This window comes from Lithobates pipiens, unplaced genomic scaffold, assembly GCF_037356315.1.
Source record: "Lithobates pipiens isolate NorthernLeopardFrog02 unplaced genomic scaffold, aLitPip1_a1.2 Scaffold_1, whole genome shotgun sequence".
Taxonomy (NCBI): Eukaryota; Metazoa; Chordata; class Amphibia; order Anura; family Ranidae; genus Lithobates; species Lithobates pipiens.
In genome coordinates this window covers 115,066,039-115,085,563 of record NW_027507685.1, presented here as the reverse complement: position 1 = coordinate 115,085,563, position 19,525 = coordinate 115,066,039, and the positions used below count along the sequence as shown (strand labels likewise).

Sequence of the window (19,525 nt, the reverse complement as noted above, 5' to 3'; positions counted from 1 at the left end):
TGCAATTTCAGGTGTGGGTATCTCTGATCTATCATCGGGTATCATATCACATTCTATGAGAGTGGGCAGAGTCAGCTGCGTTTTCCCATCTAATGACTCGATGATGTAGTTGTTTGCTCTCCTCCCTGATGTCTCCAGAACTCCTGAACATGTCTTCAAAGTATACGGATTTGGACTTCTGCTGTCACCGAAGAGGCCAAAGAACTCTGTTCTTGCCAAAGATCTGTTACTTTGTTCATCTAGGACCGCATACATTCTGATTGTCCTCTCTCTGAGGCCTGCAGTATACACCTTGACTAAACATATCTTGGAGCATGATCTAGAGCTAAATGTGTTTGTGCAGATCTCAGTGCACTTTGAGGTTATTGCTGGTAATGCACTCTCTTTTTGCTCCCCACCATGATCTTCTTCTTGTGTTACTGGATTCTCTGTTTTCCATGGTGCTGGTCCTGGGTGTAAAGCAGACAGATGGTTGTCATTATTGCATTCTTTGCATTGAATTGTTTTCATACAGTCTTTAGCAAGATGTTGAGTTGAACCACAGCATCTGAAACAAATGCGCTTGTCCTTAAGATAAGATTTGCGCTCCTCTATTGTCTTGCTTCTGAAACTTGCGACATTTTCTCAGTGGATGAGGCTTGTTATGAAGTGGACGCTGCTTATCTGGGTCCTCAATTTGCATTCCGGAGCTTTTATCCTGGTTGGCCTCAAACTCAGCCGGCACTTCTGTCTTCCGTACAGAAACTGTTGCTTTGCGTTCTTTATTGTGCACTAAAGGTTGTTTCTGTGTCTTTACAGAACTGGAGCCTCCCATGTTCAAAAAGGCGAACTTGGGTCATTGCGTACTTTAGCTTGATTCATCATGAATTTGGCGATGGAGAAAGGTGGAAATGCCACCTGATGATCTTACTTGTATTTTGATGCTTGCATGATTGATCTTTCTTGTAAGCTTTAAGGAAGCTTCTCGATCACCGGTTTGACTACACATGCTGTATCCAAATATGAGAGGCCTGGCAGGTATCCACCAGCCTTTGCTGCCTCCAGCTCTAAAAGTATGTCAACAAGCTCTCTCTGATTGATTGTCTTTGTTATTTTTGGATAATTTTCAATTTTCTTCAGAAGTGCATCTTCAATTACTTCAGGTAACCCATAGCAGTCTTCCAATCTCTGCCATAACATTGTAAGCCCTGCTGTCGCATCATCAACATGTACTGACCTGATACTTTTGGCTTGCTCAGAGGACTCTGGTCCAAGCCATTTGGAGAGTAGGTCAAGCTTTTCCCTGTCTTTCATATTTAAGTCTTGGGTGCTGCTTAGAAAATTTGACTTCCAGGCCCAATAGTTTTCTAGTAGTCATCAAACTTCAGGAGACCAGAGCTCACCATTTCACAGTGTATCAAGTATTTTGTCACATCTGTGGCTCCTGCTGCCTCAGATGGGCATTTTCTGGGAAAACACAGGGCATGTCTGTGGCTGGTAAGATGGTTGGGATGCTTGGTTAAATCCACTATAGTCGTGTGGTTGTTCTCGTTTACTGCAAGTCTTTCTGCTATAGGCCAGATTTATATTTTCCCGAGGAGGGATTGTGTCACCATTCGTTCGATTTCCTGAACGACCAACAGATTGGTCTCTGAGTATGTAACTACTTGGCTTGTTATAGTAAAGTTCTGGTTCAGTCTTGTAGCATTGAGCGATATCAAAGTTGTCTGCTGCTAGAGGGACCTTTGACAATTCCAATGCATCATTAGATTGTTTATCTGTGCACATGGTTGCATGCAATTGCACATACTCACTGGTGCGTTGGATTGCACTGAGTGGTGTCATTTCGGTATCTATCACAGAGTGCTCTCTATACCGTTCTTCAGCAGCTCTCATGAGCACCTCGGCTTCAGCTAAGGCTGCTGACGCAGTTTTTTCTTGATAATATGTAAAGATGCTTTCACCTCTGCTTTTCTTCTAAGTGCTTCAGCTTTACTTTTTACTTTTACATAGTTGCCAATATTGTAAAAAAAAATAATTTGGGACACTTTTTTGGCAGTAGGTGGAGTTGTATTATATAAAACAAAGATACACTCACTCTTTCCCCATCTACTGTGTATCACCACTGTGCTGAACAAAAACTTTAAGCTAAGCCGCCACTTTATAAAAAACAAAATGTGTACAATAATCCTTATCTAAACAATAGAATAAGCAGTGCTGAATATAAATCCACACCAGTGAATTCAAAAATATTGAATACTATAGACCCAGTCCAGTGAACATGAATTACTAAATGTTACTACACTGTGCAAACCCTGCCCTGTGCATATAAAAATAGAAAAAGATAATTAATAACTTGTATTGAAATCAATTAACACAAATTATTGTATAGTGCATGTCACCAGATGAATAGTGATGGCAAATATATACAATCTGTTGAGATAAATCACCCTGTGACTAAATATTGTTCAACACTAAAAATAAATAAATAACGAGAATCAAATGAATTGTTTCAAGTTCTATCAGACAATGTCCACTTCCTAAAAACATTGTTACCATCACCACTGTGAAAGTTCCTGAGAACATAATATAATGTATCCCAGTGAAATCATAGTCCATACGTTGAATCTTCAAATCATAATCCAAATAATGAAATGGTGAAGAAACAGTGAAAAAAACCGTTTAACCAGTGTCTCTTGAATAAACATCAGATTACATCTACACTCCTCCACCACACCGCTCCTAGATGTGACTCCTCTCCCCTTATGTGATTACACTCACCCGCTGTATATGCCTCACACTTTTGTGTTTGGCTGGATGTGCTTTTCCCCTTTACAGGGTTTAAATGGGATATCCAAATTTCCAATTCGGAAAACAGGGCTGGTGCCACGGCTGTTCCCATAGACGCCACGGCTGTTCCCATAGATACTCTCATGCAATAAAGAAAAGATTTGCTTCCATAGCGTGATACAGTATAAAACTTTTTAATCACACATAAAAAACCTCTCACATTGCACTCACATCAAAGGATGAATAAACACACCAAATATAAAAAGTCACAGCACTCTTGAATAACTCATACTGAAGCATAGGTGGTTCAGGGCGGACCCATGCTATGCGGGAATGATGCATAGTCTCTCACCGCTCTTTAACTGTACCGCCGCTTTACAAGGATCAATGTAAGATGTTCAGCATCCTATATGTACCTCTCTCATTCGCCTAGTAGCCAAAATCCGACATGTTTCGTCATAAAATTGACTTAATCATGGAGTTGTATTATAATTAGGGGGCGGGCATGCTGTTATAGGTGTGGCATATAAAAAGGTGAAAAATGTGGCGTGGTGTACGTAAAATAGTGGGCGTGGCTTATATGGGGCATGGCTCAAAGGGGTGTGGTTAGAGTCTGAGATTCGGGGGGGGGGGGAGAGGGAAAGGAGAGACAGCAACCCCCGATCCTACACCACAATAGCAAGATGTGTTTGCCAGAGTTTGACAATCAGCAGATAAAGATAGTCCAAATACCTGGTGTTAGCGCTTCAATCATCCCGGCGCCATGATTGTTATGGTGTCAGGATGATTGAAGCACATTATTTCTATTATTACATTGTAATGTGAAATGAAATCATTCAACTCACCATAATGCTGAATCAGTGGGAGCCATGAGCACGTCACGAGCCATGTTGCCTGCCACCAGATGCCATCAGGTGTCCCAAGCGGAGTCTGTCCTTGCATCAGGTGCCCCATCAGAGGTACCTTCCTCACATCTGTGTCCATCAGCGGAGCCCCTCCTTACATCTTGTGCCCCTCTGACATCCAGACAGACTGGCCCCGGCATCCACAGACTGGCCCCGGCATCCACAGACTGGCCCCCACATCCTCCCCTGCACGGACTCCCTCGACAGGACATTACATCCCCTGGCCTCCAAGCGGCAGCCATCGTTGCCGCGTTGACTTTGAACTGTGGCGCCGCCCACTGCTCTTCACACACACTGGCAGCGGGGGTGGGCGGCGCCACAGGTTCTCTATTGAAGACCAGCTCCTGGTCTTCTTAAAAATGGCGGCCAGCGGAGACATTGTCTCCGCCGGCCGCGGATCCCTAGCGCCGGCAGCAAAAAACGGGAAATTCAATTTCCCGGGACAAAATGAATTCGGGACAAATGTCCTAATCCCGGGAGTGTCCCGGGAAATTCAGGACAGTTGGCAACAATGCTTTTATCATATGATGTTCTTCTTCTATGCAGCCCTGTTCGCTTATCATTTCAGCTTCATGTATTGCATAGGAAGCCAGTGCACGCACAGCTTCTGCTTTTGCATGGGCCTTGGCAGCTGCAGCACTGGTGGTCGACAGGTTAGAGCAGCTTGAATGTCTAGAGCTAGTGCGCTTGGACCTGGCAGATCCAATCGTGGGGCTGCCAGTGCCTTCAAGGCTTCAACACAGGTGTGCTTTGGGGGTGTCTGTGAATAGACTACAATGCACTGTGTCTGTCTCTCTGGCATAATGGATGGTATCAGAACTCACAGGCAGCAGCACTTATTGGTCATAAGTTAACAAAATAAGCAGTCATGTTATGTGACGCACTGTGACAGAGCCAGCTAGAGCCATGATAGAGTGCCCCCTGCCTGTGAGTTATCATAAAGCTGATGATCTTAACAAGTTGCTGATCGCCTGATGGCAGATTTACTGCTACAGGGCGGTCGCGCTGCGCAGGATCACTTGTATACATGATCCTGCATTTCTGGGTGTCAGAGCCAATCAGCGGATCCGGAGGACTCTCCTAGTTGTCTGCCTATGTTAACAAGGCAGTTCGCCATTCTGTCAGCATGGAAGACAATGATCCTGTGTTCCTGCAAAGCAGGCAGAGGGATCTATGTCTTCCCTTAGTAAAAGCACCTCCCCCACAGTGAGAAAACACTTGTTAGGCACACATTTAACCTGTTGATTGGCCTAGATGTTATCCCTTCCCAGCCAGTGTCATTAGTACAGTGATGGTACATATTTTTATGTTACTGGTTTCCACAAAGTGTCAAAAGTGTAACTTGGTGTCTGATTTGTCTGATTTGTCCTGATTTGTCCACAGCAATATTGCAGTCCTGCTATGAGTCGCTGATTGTTTCCATTAGTAGTAAAAAAAAAAAAATGTCCCTGGATTTCATTTTAAAAATCTGGTCACCTTACCTTTAGCATGCTTCCTTCACTGTAGAAAGATTATCTAATATGACTGCTGGGCAGGAAGTGGGCGGAATATACTACAGCTCTTGTTAGTAATGGATGCCAGTTTAAAGCAACAGTACGATCAGTAAATATATACCTTCTACTGATCAGAACATATAGAGAGAGATTTTTTTTTTTTCCTGCCAGTAAATCCCTTATACAGCCCACTTCCTGTTTCCTATCTGGTCCTTAGCCTAGGGCTTATGACATCCATGCACATCTCTCTCCCCCTCATTCTTGTGAGAGTTTGCCAGGAAGGGGGGGGGGGGGTCATAAGAGGTCCAATGAGAGCTGCAGAGCTGTCTGTGTAAATCCAGGAAGTGAACCGGAAGCAGCTCCAGCTGCCCACAGTTAAGATGGCTGCAGCCAGACTCCACGGGGGAGATTTCTGCAGCATTATTTTGGCAAGTACAGAATCGCAGAATATATAAAATAATATGCAACATTTTTGGAGGGAGGCTTCAGAATGGCAAAAAAAAATTCACAGTCTTCTGTGAACATATGGAGGATAACGAGGGTCTTTTTTCTTAGGACAAGGTTCAGGATACTCTAAGCCCCTCCCCCGCTCACATTGGAGGTGAAATTGCACGACTTCAAAGCTTCATTTCGGTGCAACTTCGGGTGCGACTTGGAAGACCTCTGAGCGGTTCCCTGCACCGACCTCTATCCGAGTCGCACCTGAAATTGCCGAAAGTAGTGCAGGAACTACTATGTGTTCAGATCGGCATGGTACGGGCAAAGTTGGTGTCGCGCCCATTTGAACAGAGTGTTTGCCGGCAATAGGCTGTGATTTGTCATGCAATATATATTTTTTTTGTTTACCTGTCACAATGTGAATCGGGGGGTCGCTGATGAATGTCTGTGTGGTGTCGGCATGTCCTATAAATCGTTTGTTTAATTTCCCTCCTCCGATCTCTGATTCTCGCTCTGTCCCCTCCCCCGCAGATGTGGATCCATTACTTCTGCTGCGTGATATTTTGGGCTTTTTTCTGCTACTCTCTGGATGTCACTCGGCTGCTCAGTCCCAACCCCTCGGAGAGGTGAGGAGCCCATCGATCGGGTGAATACAATTTATGATTGTGCTTTCCATGTATTCCACTTTATGGGGGAGATATGCTGTAAGGTTTTTGTGTAATTAAAATTGACAATTGTTTTTATTTAATTTTTTTTATAGCATGCCCCCCCATTGTCCTTTCTCTGGAGGTCTTCAGGGAAGGTGACTAAGCCCAGGTTCACACACAGGTGGTGCGGGAAACCCAGCGACCCCACCCCCCCCCCCAGGTTTCCCGTGCTACTTTGCAATCGCACCGTTGGCGATCCGCTGCGGGTGTCAATACAAAGTGGATGACTCCCCAAACACATTGTAAGTGCGGTTTGCCCGCACTGGATGAGGCGCTCCTCCCCCCCCCCCCCCCATGACAGCGGATGTCCCTCTTCTTTACCCACCTTATACCCAAAAGATGGCTACAGCGCGGGCTTACTTTGCCAGGAGGACGTCTCCCCATGGTCCTGCTGCCCCCCGTGGTGCACGGTCAGTGCCCTCTGTGATCGCTGAATTCTTCGGATACAGCTGATCGCAGATCGGGGTAAAGGGCCAATTACAGTGACCCTTTACCACGTGATCAGCTATGTCCAATGACAGCTGATCATGATGTAAGCGCAAGCCGGTTAGTGGCATTCCTTTCATCACACTGACAGCTTGAGGAGGGGAGAGGAGAGCTTATAACCGGCTTCTGTTGAAGAAACATCTACACTGATTATCAATGCAGTCCCATCAGTGCCGCTTCATTAATGCCCAACAGTGCAGCCCATCAGTGCCCACCAGTGGCCATCAGTTGAGCCTCATTAGTGCAGCCTATTAGTGCCCATCAGTGCTGCCTCATCAATGGCCCTCAGTGCAGCCTATCAATGCCCACCAGTGCCGCCCCATCAGCGCCATTTCATCAGTGCAGCCTCATCAGTGCCGCCTCATTAATGCCCATCAATGCAGCCTCACCAGTGCAGCCCATCAGTGCCCACTCACCAGTGCCGCCTCATTAATGCCCATCAGTGTCCACTCATCAGTGCTGCCTCATCAATGCCCATCAGTGCCCAGTCACCAGTGCCACCTCATCGGTGCCCATCAGTGCCCAGTCACCAGTGCTGCCTCATTAATGCCCATCAGCGCCCACTCATCAGTGCCCATCAGTACCGCCTCATCAATGACCATCATTGCCAATAAGTGCCACATCATCAGTGAAGGAGAAAAATGACCTGTTTGCAAAATTTTATAACAAACTATCAAACTTTGAAAAAAAATGTTTCTCTTATATTCACCGACCGACACAGCTCCTCTCTGTAACTAAATGGTTTTGTTAGCCTGCCACTAGGAGAAACTAGGCAAAATTGTAACACAATACACAGAATTGTCAGTACCGCCCAGGGGGCGGACCCTGTGCTAACACAACCATCCCTGCTGCCCCAGCAGCTTCAGTTTTATTTTGCCTAGTGAAGGAGAATGACTTAGGAACCCTGCGGGCCTTTTGGTCAATTTTTTTTGATGCAGGACTCATGCTTTTGCGCAAGATGAATGATTCTGAGATCTTCTATCAACTGCCGGCTGGGTGACAGGCTGGTTAAGTTATCCTTTTAGTCCCCCCAGTCCGGCCATCGAGCGTGTGCGCGTTGCAGCTACGACTTGGCAGGCCACAACATACCTCAGCTCCAGAGGTGGTCGGTGAGCTTCAATGCTCCGGGGGAATACATATGACCGGGCTACTGATGTCTGGATCACAGTATACCGAGGCCAGCAGCCACCCTGTAACTGCGCAGGAGTGGGTCTGTGATGGAATGTCTCCCAGCTCTTCAGGACTGGTAAGTACGGCTCTCCCTGCTTCGGAGCAGCTGGGCATTCCCTGGGAGGTTGATTCGGGGACCACCTCACCTCCTTCTCTTCTCTCCCACATCCCTATCTTCCCTCCTTCCCCCCGGGGGGGTGGCTGCATGTGTCTGCTGAGCGGTGTGTGTACAGGGGATCGCTGGGTATCTCACCTGTATGGGGTCTGTGCGGTTAGCGATGGTCCTGGTGCCGGTGTGGGGGGGTCCCGAAACGGTGCCTGTGGAGATATTTGGCTGTATTTTGAGGCAGCACCGTTCCTCTCACCATATGGCGCTGTCCGGGGGTCATTTTGGATGAGGGCAGAGCAGGTTCCCCTTGTGAGCTTCAGCGGCCATTTTCTGTAGGATTTCCCTAATCATATCATTGGCGGACATTTTCTTGAAGCCTGCACGCTTTTTTTCACCGCAGCTCTCTAGTGACAGCATGCCATGTGCTATCACATGCTGTTTCCTGTGTATACAGGTTGCTGAGCAGCCATTCCCTGAACGCTGGTGTAAGCTCTGCAGATCGCTTCAGAGCTATTTTCCACTGCTGCTGCCGACACAGCCTCTTCACTCTGACTTGGGTAACCTCCTGGGGACTACAGGCATGGCTAGTAACCGATACAGAACGCCTCAGTGAGTCTGGCGCTAGGAGCCCCCCCCCCAGCCAGAGACAGCTGGAGGGTGGGACCTTCACTGTCCTAAGTCCCCTTTCAGGTGGCAGACAGGGTAGGGTCAGCATGGCTTCAGAAACTAGTGTTTCTTCCCCCAAAATCCAGGCTATTAAGAAAGCCCTGACGGATCCTCCCTTCCTTGGCGACCAGCTCTTTGGAGCCTCTTTGGAGCCTCATTGGATGACATTAATAAAAATGCCACCGGTGGTAAGAGTACCTTACTCCCGCAAGCCAGGAAGTCTAAGGAGCCACGCCGCAGGTAAGGGCCCTCTTTTTCCGCTCACAAATGGCTTTTTCATCCAACTAGGGCTTCGGCGAAGCTTCCCCAGCCCGACAGGATGGCCACGGATGGACAAAAGTGTCCCTGGCATCGCAAGCCTGCGACAAAAAGTGCTACTGCATGAAGGTTTGCCCCCACCCATGTCTCGGGTGGGGGGTCGCCTTCGGGAGTTTGCAGCCCGGTGGTCCTCCCAATTATCCGACCAATGGGTCTGCAATCTGATTTCCACTGGCTACAAGATAGTTTCTCTCCTGGCTGCCAAACAGATTCTTCCCCTCTAACATTACCGTGTCCCCGGTTCCCCCGGGAGGCCCTGTTGGGGGGCGGTAAGGGACTTGCTGAGTCGAGGGGTGATTGTACCAGTTCCGGAATCGGAATGCTTCCAGGGATTCTACTCAAATCCAATCTTGGACTTAAAAGCCCTCAATCACTTTGTAAAAGTGCATAGGTTCAGGATGGAATCAGTTCGCTCAGTAGTCGCTGCACTCCATCAAGGGGACTCCCTGGCATCCTTGGACATCCAGGATGCGTACCTGCACATACCCATATGTCTGTGGCATCAAAAGTTTCTGCGATTTGCAGTTGGGGAAGCCCACTATCAGTTTGTGGCTCTACCATTTGGCCTGGTATCAGCCCCCCGAGTCTTTATCAAGGTATTGGCTCCAGTTTTGGCGTTGCTGCGACAATGCTGGATCGTGATCGTGGGATATCTAGACGATCTCCTAATGAGAGCATCTTCCACCTCAGAGTTGGAGGAGGATGTTGCGATCACCATGCAGACTTTGCAAGAATTTGGGTGGCTGTTGAACCTAAAGAAGTCCGTGGTTGTACCAACCCAGCATCTGGAGTACCTAGGCTTGCTGCTGGACTCCAAGGAAGCGAGAGTCTTTCTCCCTTCAAAGTGCAGACCCTCAGAGCCGCGATAAAACTGCTGTGGAATCGCAAGCGGTCATCGCATCGCTTTTGCATGCGAATCCTGGGACTCATGGGGGCCGCCTTCGAGGCCATGCCATATGCCCAGTTCCACACCAGGGTCTTGCAAAAATAGATTTTGTCAAAATGGGACAAATTTCCGTTGTCCCTGGATTGCTCGATCCAGGTGAGCCAGTCCGTCAGAGACTCCCTGCTATGGTGGCTGAGATCCCCGGTGATTCAGTCAGGAAAGTGGTTCCTCTCTCTCCAATGTGATCACAATGGACGTCAGCCTATCCGGCTGGGGTGGAGTGATGGGGATTCAGTCGGCTCAGGGCCTCTGGTCGACGGAAGAATCCAAGTTGCCGATCAATCTGCTCGAATTGAGAGCAATCAGGCTGTGCCTCCACACATGGTCGTTGAGTCTTCAAGGGTGTCCGATCAAGGTACAGTCGGACAACGCCACAGCTGTGGCATACATAAATCACCAAGGGGGAACAAGGAGCTCAGCCGCTGCTCGAGAGGTCGCTCATATACTACGGTGGGCAGAGCGACACATACTGGCCCTGTCGGCCATTTACATCCCGGGGGAGGAAAATTGTCAGGCGGACTATCTGAGTCTACAGATGCTAGACCCAGGAGAATGGCCATTGCATCCGGAGATGTTCAGGCTGCTGTGCCTGAAGTAGGGCACACCAGATGTGGATCTATTGGCCTCCCGCCTCAATCGGAAGGTGCCAAAATTCGTGTCCAGGACAAGAGATTCATGGGGCAGATGCGTCAGATGCGCTGGTGACTCCGTGGGATCAGTACCAGCTGATCTACACCTTTCCTCCACTGAAGCTGTTGCCACATCTGCGTTGCAGAGTGGAAGCCAAGGGGATTCCAGTAATCCTGGTTGCCCCAGATTGGCCTCAGCGGCCCTGGTACGCAGACCTGGAATGTCTGGTGGCAGACGCTCCCTGGCAACTGCCGCTGCAAGAGGACCTCCTATCTCAGGGTCAAATCTTTCACCCTGCTTTACCATCGCTGGCTTTAACGGCATGGCTATTGAGAGCCAGGTGCTGAGGAACCGGAGTCTGTCGGACTCGGTGATCCAACTATGTTGAGGGCACGGAAATCTTCTTCACGGAAGATATACCATCGTACCTGGAAGGCCTACATCTCCATGTGTGAGGAGAAAGGATGGCATCCATGCTCCTTTTCTATATCCAGGATCCTGCTGTTTCTTCAGCAAGGAGTAGACCAGAAGTTGGTGTTGAGCACCATTAAGGGGCAAATTTCAGCCTTGGCTGTCCTTTTTCAGCGACCCCTGGCGTTTCACTCATTAGTGAGTACCTTCGTTCAGGGGGTACGACATATAGTCCCTCCGGTGCACCCACCGTTACCCCCATGGGATTTGAACCTGGTGTTGTCGGCGCTTCAAAAGCCGCCGTATGAAAACATTAGGGAGATTCCCCTGTTGACTCTTTACCAGAAAGTGGCCTTTCTAGTGGCCATCACATCGACCAGGAGGGTTTCGGAATTGGTGGCCTTGTCATGCAAGTTGCCTTATCTGGTCATTTACAGGGATAAGGTGGTGTTGCGTCCGCAACCGTCCTTTCTACCGAAGGTGGTCTCAGCTTTTCATATCAATGAAGACATTGGATTACCATTGTTGTGTCCTAAGGCGAAGCACCCCAAACAGATGGCCCTTCACGCTCTCGATGTGGTTAGGGCTCTGAAGGTGTACCTGTCTGTCACGGCTCCCTTTCGGAAGTCAGACTCACTGTTTGTTTGTTTCAATGGCTTGTCCAAAGAAGGATATAGCGGTCACGTCGGCCACCATTTCCAGGTGGATCAGATAGATTGTAGTCCAAGCCAACACCTTGAAGGGGCAGGTGCCCCCCTTTCCAGTCACGGCCCACTCTACAAGAGCAATCGGAATGTCTTGGGCCTTCTGACACCAAGCGGCTGTCGCTCAGGTGTGTACGGCGTTGACCTGGTCGTCTGTTCATACGTTTACCAAGTTCTACAAGGTAGACATCAGTGCATCGGCTGATGCCTTTTTTGGCTGCAAAGTTTTGCAGGCGGCCGTGTAGTTGCAATTATATATGCAATGGAGCTTTTTTCCTGTTTTTTCGATAAAAACACAGTACTTTTTGTTAATGCACTGTTGCATTACTTACGCAATGTTGCGGTCTTGGGGATCACTCCTGTTGAGGATACCCGGTTATATGGTAGTGTTTTTCCACACACTGCTGTTTATTTGTGGGTTTAGTTTCACTAGTTCCCACTTGCCATGGTGGATGAAGTTTTTATGCTGTTTTTTTTCCCACCCCTCGTTTGGCACTGCTTGGGGACGTCCCATTTAGTTACAGAGACCAGCTGTGTTGGTCGGTGAATATAAGAGAAAATAGGATTTTTGTACTCACTGTAAAATCCTTTTCTCTGTAATTCACCGACCGACACAGCACCCACCCCTCCTTTTCTCTACGTTATACTGCTTGTTGACGTACTGAAGCTGCTGGGGGCAGCAGGGAGGGTTTTTTCTTTTTTTTCAAAAATTTTGTTTGTTTAGAAAAAAATGTCATATGTGTACAGTGTTACATGACTGTGTAATTGTCAAAGTGAGAGCACTGAAAGGTAAAAAAATCGCCCTGGGCAGGAAGGGGGGGGGGGGGGGGTGGGGAGGTAAATTGTTGACCCCCTCAATGCCAGGATGTTGTTGTTTTTTGTTTTTTTTCAAATCTTAATAATTGTGGCAAAATATAAGATCACCTTGTGGGGTGTCTTCTTTCCGAAATGAGGCCATTCTGGGGGTGTTCCTACTGTCCTAGAATTTTCATTGGATAGGTAAAATAAAATAATCTTTTCCCAAATATGTTTTTTGTCTTCTCTCCTTTTTTATATAGTAAAAAACTCTGTGATTATCTCACTCATCTTAAAAAATAAAAATAATTTGGGTCCAGCATTGAAAGACGAAGTAACTGTCGGCCAAACGATCACAGCACTGAGAAAAGGCCTGGACAGAGAGGGGTGTGACTTGTTGGTACTGAAGGGGTTGAAGCGGAACTCTGGGCAGATTGTAAAGCCCGGGCCTTTGTTAGAGGAATGGTACTCACTAAGGGGTGAGCCTCGGGGTGAGCCTCGGGATAGTCCAGGACTAGTTTAGATTATACTAGGGGTCCCTCTCTAATGGTAGTTCAAGGTAGGCCCCTAGTGTATGAGGGTGTGGGGACCCCACACTGCAAACAGCCCTGAGGCACCAAATCTGGAACAGCCTCTATAAAAAGAGGTCAAATGGCAACAGTCACCCTGGGATCTCTCTCGGGCCCCTAATCACTGTGTTCATGGATACCTCCTTCCAGTACCATACAGTGCCGTGAGCCTCCAGGCCAGAACCTCTCTCAACTGATCTTTGGCAATAGAGCTGGGACCTCAATAAACCTCCCACAGTAGCCCAGGAGGGGCAGGCAGCCCCTCTAGGCCGAGTCTCTCTCCGCCAGCACAAGGTCCCTGCTGTTCTAGGCCCTAAACTATTTATGCACCCCTCAGCCCCCTGCTGGTCATCCTCTCCACTAGAGATGGCCTTGCGGTTTCCCTGGCGGTCGGTTCGCGGCGAATTTTGGTCGTTCGCGATTCGCCAAACCGGCGGACTTGTGGCGCTGTTCGCGTGGCGGACATATGCGTTTACATTGTGAAGACCTTTGACCCATGACACATCCATCATGGGGTACAGGACAGCCAATTGAGACATTTCAGCACATGGACAATTGGACATACCCCCCTACCTTTATAAATAGACCTGATCTGGCGGCCAGTTTATATTCTGTCTTTTGTCAGTGTAGGGACAGGACGCTGTGTGGAGCAGGGACAGTCAGTTTAATCACTAGCTATTACTATTAGGTCCACAAAAGTCCTTTTAAGGACTGGTATAGGTGTACAGTATATAGGGTTGTAATACACTTAGAATATACTTTCTTTCAAATATACAAAGTATATTATGGTGCACTGCTATGCTGACCGATTCTGCAGCTGTCTTTTATCAGTGTAGGGACTGTGGCACAGTTTGGTGTTTTGGAGCAGGGACAGTCTGCAAATCACTAGCTACTAGGTCCACAAAGGTCCTTTTAAGGACTGGTGTAGGTGTACAGTATATAGGGTTGTACACGTATAATATACTTTCTTTCAAATATAGAAGGCATATTATAGTGCACTGCACTGCTGTGCTGCTGACCGATTCTGCAGCTGTCATTTCTCAGTGTAGGGAGGGACAGTTTGGTGTTTGGAGCAGGGACCATTCACTAGCTACTAGCTAGCTACTATTAGGTCCACAAAGGTCCTTTTTAAGGACTGGTATAGGTGTACTATTTGGTGTGCAGTATATAGGGGTGTAATACACGTATAAAATACTTGCAAATATAGAAAGCATAGTATAGTGCATTTCCACTGTGCAGCATTGTGACTACTGAGCAGTTCTGCAGCGATACTACAAAGAGTGACAAACGCAATTAAAAAAAAAAGTATTATAACTGGTGTGATAGACCAAAACAACCGATTGAAGCGGTGGGTTATATACCTTCTTCCACATACATACTGCACTTCTCTAGAGACTTTTGTCACAGGGTCATTTATAAAATGACAGGCAGAGGAAGAGGCAGGCCCTTCCGCAGGGGTGGTAGGGGTAGGGCAGGAGCAACAGGCTTGAGCCAAAGTGGGAAATTGCAGAAGGTGCGTTTGATTACGTCAAAGGACGCACCAGACTTGGTTGAGTGGCTCACTCAGCCTTATTCTTCTGCACCCTCCTCATCCTCTCGATCTGCACCCTCTTCTTCACTCTCTGCTGTGTGCACCCCCAAAGACACTACCACCAACACCACCACCATATACCCTCCGCTTGAGTCACAGGAATTATTTTCCGATCCATCACAAGAAATTGCCGATGCACAGCCACTCTTGGCATTTTGGATCAGGAAAAGGAGGTAGCAACAACCGCCACTCATTAGTCTGACGACAGTACACAGATCATCCCAAGAAGGAGGTTGGTCCCCGGTGTTGCTGCCTACTCCGAGATTTCTAATTATAGCGGTGGGGAAGGTGACGCCGATGATGACATGTCTAGTGATGTCACGTGGGTGCCCACAAGAGAGGAAGAGGGGGGGGAGTTCAGAGGGAGATATGGACCAGCAGATAGGGAGGAGAAGCAGGTGGAACTTAGATTGCACAGGAGGGACAAAGTAGATTGCTAATGTATCAGGAGCGAGGCATAAACCATACGGTCACATCTGGCGCTCACAGGACGCCGGCACATGGCTCCGCAGTGTGGGCTTTTTTTTAACGTGTCCGCTGCTGACAATAGTGTTGCCATCTGCAGCCTTTGCAGTCAACGCATAAGTCGCGGTAAGCCCAACACTCACCTAGGGACAACCGCCTTAAGAAGGCACATGAGCTGCCATCATTGAGCCCAGTGGTAACAACTGAACCCACAAAGCCACACTACAGGCTCTCACCGTCCAGCCTCGTCTTCTACTTCTCCTTCTCCTCTCTCCTCACAATTGTCCTCCACTCCACCTTCCATCATGTCGTCCCCACGTTTTTCTGGAAAAAGGCAGGCTTCCGTGGGCCAAATGTTCGAGCGTAAAAAAATGATCATGCCAGATAACCCTCTTGCCCAACGGTTGACGGCTGGCTTGTCAGAACTGATAGCCCGCCAACTACTGCCATATAAACTGGTGGACTCGGAGGCCTTTCGAATATTTTTGGCCATTGGAACACCACAATGGAAGGTCCCAGGAAGGAAGTATTTCTCACAGAAGGGCATCCCAGAGCTATATGGCCATGTTCAGCAGCAAGTGAATGTATCTCTGGCACACAGTGTCGGTGCCAAGATACATCTGACCATAGACACATGGTCTAGCAAACATGGGCAGGGAAGGTATATAACTTTTAGTGCCCACTGGGTGACCCTTCTGACGGCCATCAAGCATGTAACCCGTGGCACCCGTGTAGATTTGGTTTTACCGCCATGGATTGCATGCAGGCCTGGCTCTTCTTCTCCTCCTCCTCCTACTCCATCCTCCTCCCTCTCCTCCTCGGCTGACTCCTCCTTTTCTGCTGCTAGCGTCTCTTCCGCTGTGCCACCCAAGATCCCCAGAACCTATTCGACATGCCAGGTGAGACGTTGCCATGCTGTGCTGCGTCTGTTGTGCCTGGAAGCCAGGACATCTTGTGGCAGGCAAGAAAAATCTTGGCCCATTTCAGAAGATCTTACACTGCCATGGCTCTCCTTGCTGACATTCAGCGGCGAAACAATCTGCCGGTCAGACGTCTTATTTGCGATTGCCCGACGTGATGGAACTCAACCTTCTATATGCTTGATAGGCTTCTCCAGCAGAAACGTGCAGTTAACGACTACCTGTACGAACTCTGTGGCAGAACAGGTTCTGGGGAGCTTGGTTTTTTTTCACCGCGGCAGTGGCTGCTCATGCGCGACGCATGCAGACTTCTGCGGCCATTTGATGAGATCACCAAACCGGTCAGTCGCAGCCATGGCGCCATCAGTGACATGGTACCTTATGCCTTCTTTATGGAGCGTGCATTGCATCGTGTCATTGATCAAGTCGTGGAGGAGCAGGAGCAGGAAGATGAGGAAGTCGCAATGCTGGATGAATTCCCAGGGGGGCTACTCTATCTGAGACAAGTCAACAACAGGAGTCTGAAGAGGAGTCAGAGGAGGATGGTGCTGGGGCAGATGAGGAGGAGCAAGAAGAGCATGCTTGAAACCTTTCTGGGATCCCTGTTGTTGTGCGTGGATGGGGAGAGGAGGACGACATTATCCTGGATGATGACCAGGCCACCACACCGCTTCCAGTTTAGTGCAAATGGGGGCCTTCATGCTCCAGTGTTTTAACAGGGACCCCCGTATAAAAAGCATAAAGGTCAAGGACCAGTACTGGGTGGCAACGTACTTAGACCCCCGGTACAAACACAAAATGGTGAAAATGTTTCCACCATCACAGAGGGCTGTCAGAATGGAGCACTTATAGGCCTTGCTTCAAGAAATGCTGCACTCTGCTTTTGTGTGTGCTGGCAGAGGAGGAATTCCCACTCCCAGAGAAAGAGTTGCGGGCACCAATCCAACAGCGCCTGCAAGAAGAGGGCGTATTGGTGACTTCTTATATGAGGTCATTCTTTCAGCCGACCCATCGACAGGTGTCATCCGGATCCAGCATCAGGGAACACCTAGACCAGGGGTCTCAAACTGGCGGCCCTCCAGCTGCTGTAAAACTGCAATTCCCATGAGGCATTGCAAGGCTGACAGTTACAAGCATGACTCCCACAGGCAGAGGCATGATGGGACTTGTAGTTTCGCAACAGCTGGAGGGCCACCAGTTTGAGACCCCTGACCTAGACCGACAGGTGTCCGACTACATCGGGTTAACAGCCGATGTGGACGCTCTGAGAAGTGATGAACCCCTGGACTACTGGGTGGGCAGGCTTGACCTCTGGCCAGAGCTTGACCAATTTGCAATGGAACTGTTGCTTGCCCCTCGTCCAGTGTCCTGTCCGAAAGGACGTTCAGCGCAGCAGGGGGGATCATGACCGATAAGCGCACTCGCCTAGCTCACGATAGTGTTGACTACCTCACATTTATAAAAATGAATGAGGCATGGATCTCGGAGGAATTCAACACATGTGACCAGTAGACCATGTATATGCATAACTCTATAAACGATTTATTTAATCTAGCACACGGACCTTTTTTTCTATCTTTTGGCTCACTTCCTTGTACAAAAAAAGCACACCGTACTATATTCCTGTACCCTCCTGTTTGAAGAGGTTGAGCGGTGTCATATTTTTGGGTCCCGCAGCGAGTTGCTGGCATCAGTGCTGGTGTCAGTGCTCTCTATCTAGGTGCTGGTGTCAGTGCTCTCTATCTAGGTGCTGGTGTCAGCGCTCTCTATATAGGTGCTGGTGTCAGCGCTCTCTATCCCGGTGCTGGTGTCAGCGCTCTCTATCCCGGTGCTGGTGTCAGCGCTCTCTATCCCGGTGCTGGTGTCAGCGCTCTCTATCCCGGTGCTGGTGTCAGCGCTCTCTATCCCGGTGCTGGTGTCAGCGCTCTCTATCACGGTGCTGGTGTCAGCGCTCTCTATCACGGTGCTGGTGTCAGCGCTCTCTATCACGGTGCTGGTGTCAGCGCTCTCTATCACGGTGCTGGTGTCAGCGCTCTCCATCACGGTGCTGGTGTCAGCGCTCTCCATCACGGTGCTGGTGTCAGCGCTCTCCATCACGGTGCTGGTGTCAGCGCTCTCCATCACGGTGCTGGTGTCAGCGCTCTCCATCACGGTGCTGGTGTCAGCGCTCTCCATCACGGTGCTGGTGTCAGCGCTCTCCATCACGGTGCTGGTGTCAGCGCTCTCCATCACGGTGCTGGTGTCAGCGCTCTCTATCTCGGGGCTGGTGTCAGCGCTCTCTATCTCGGGGCTGGTGTCAGCGCTCTCTATCTCGGGGCTGGTGTCAGCGCTCTCTATCTCGGGGCTGGTGTCAGCGCTCTCTATCTCGGGGCTGGTGTCAGCGCTCTCTATCTCGGGGCTGGTGTCAGCGCTCTCTATCTCGGGGCTGGTGTCAGCGCTCTCTATCTCGGGGCTGGTGTCAGACAATGAGGGAGATGGCAGCGGAGAAGTCAATCAGCAGACCGTGCCAGCACCATGGTTGAGGATCAGCACTAGACTGGCACCTCCGGACCACCGCAGTGGAGCCCTGCATAGGTGGGGGTAAGGGCCGGGCAGAGGGAGGAGCTCAAGCACAAGTTGGGACACTGGCACAGGACTGCGCTGCCCTGACTGTGGCACTGATCATCTCCTGCACCCCCTTCATAGCCTGGCCAGACCTTGCCTCTCCTCCATGCCCTGGAATTGTCAAACTTTTACAGATATAAAAAGAATGCTTGTCGTTGTCGATCCCAGATTCACTTAATACTTTTGTTATGTCCGTGTCCATGTTGTGGGACTATGTGTGCACAGCTAGTAAGTATTTTGTGGCTGAAAATATGACCTGGAGGTTTTTGAGGTTCGTCTGCCATTAAAGTCAATGGGGTCCGCCGCAAAACCTTGCGGTTTGTGAACTTTTGCTCGCGTTCGTGAAACGTCCTGTCGGAAGTTCGTCCATCACTACTCAACACCAGGGATTAGCTGAGGCTGCTTGAAAATTCAGTGCAGGGTCTGCTTCTCCCAACCCACTATAGTTGAAGAATTTACTGGAATGCAGGGGGAAGCAGTTGAACATGAAGCCAGCAGGACCCAGAACAGCCAGAAGTAATCAAATCCTGCTCCACCAGCTACAGAGGAGCCAAAAACTAAACATACCTACTCCTATTAGCAATCTAACCAGGAGCAGGTTACATGAATGACAAATATGTGACGGGTTGCCTGTTTTATACAACATACGTCTAAGGGGGGGGGGGGGGGGAGAAGGATGGAGGAGGTTTTGACCACCACACTGTCATACTGTCCTCCGACTCTCCTATAACGAGATGTTCTCAGCATATTTATAGCTCTGAGCCGAATATTATCATATGTCCAGTATTCCCATGTTGTGTGTAGATGTTGATGTGTGTTCTCTGCTCAG

The 19,525-nt window shown here is 49.0% G+C and overlaps 1 protein-coding gene across 1 annotated transcript in view; it reads left to right on the top strand.

Moving 5' to 3' along the window:
• LOC143969089 (G-protein coupled receptor 143-like) overlaps positions 1-19,525 on the top strand; it is a 68,203-nt gene that overhangs the window by 23,613 nt on the left and 25,065 nt on the right. Inside the window, exon 3 of the mRNA XM_077474365.1 lies at positions 6,137-6,231. Coding sequence (XP_077330491.1) covers positions 6,137-6,231 — 95 coding nt within the window. The remainder of the gene's footprint in view (positions 1-6,136; positions 6,232-19,525) is intronic.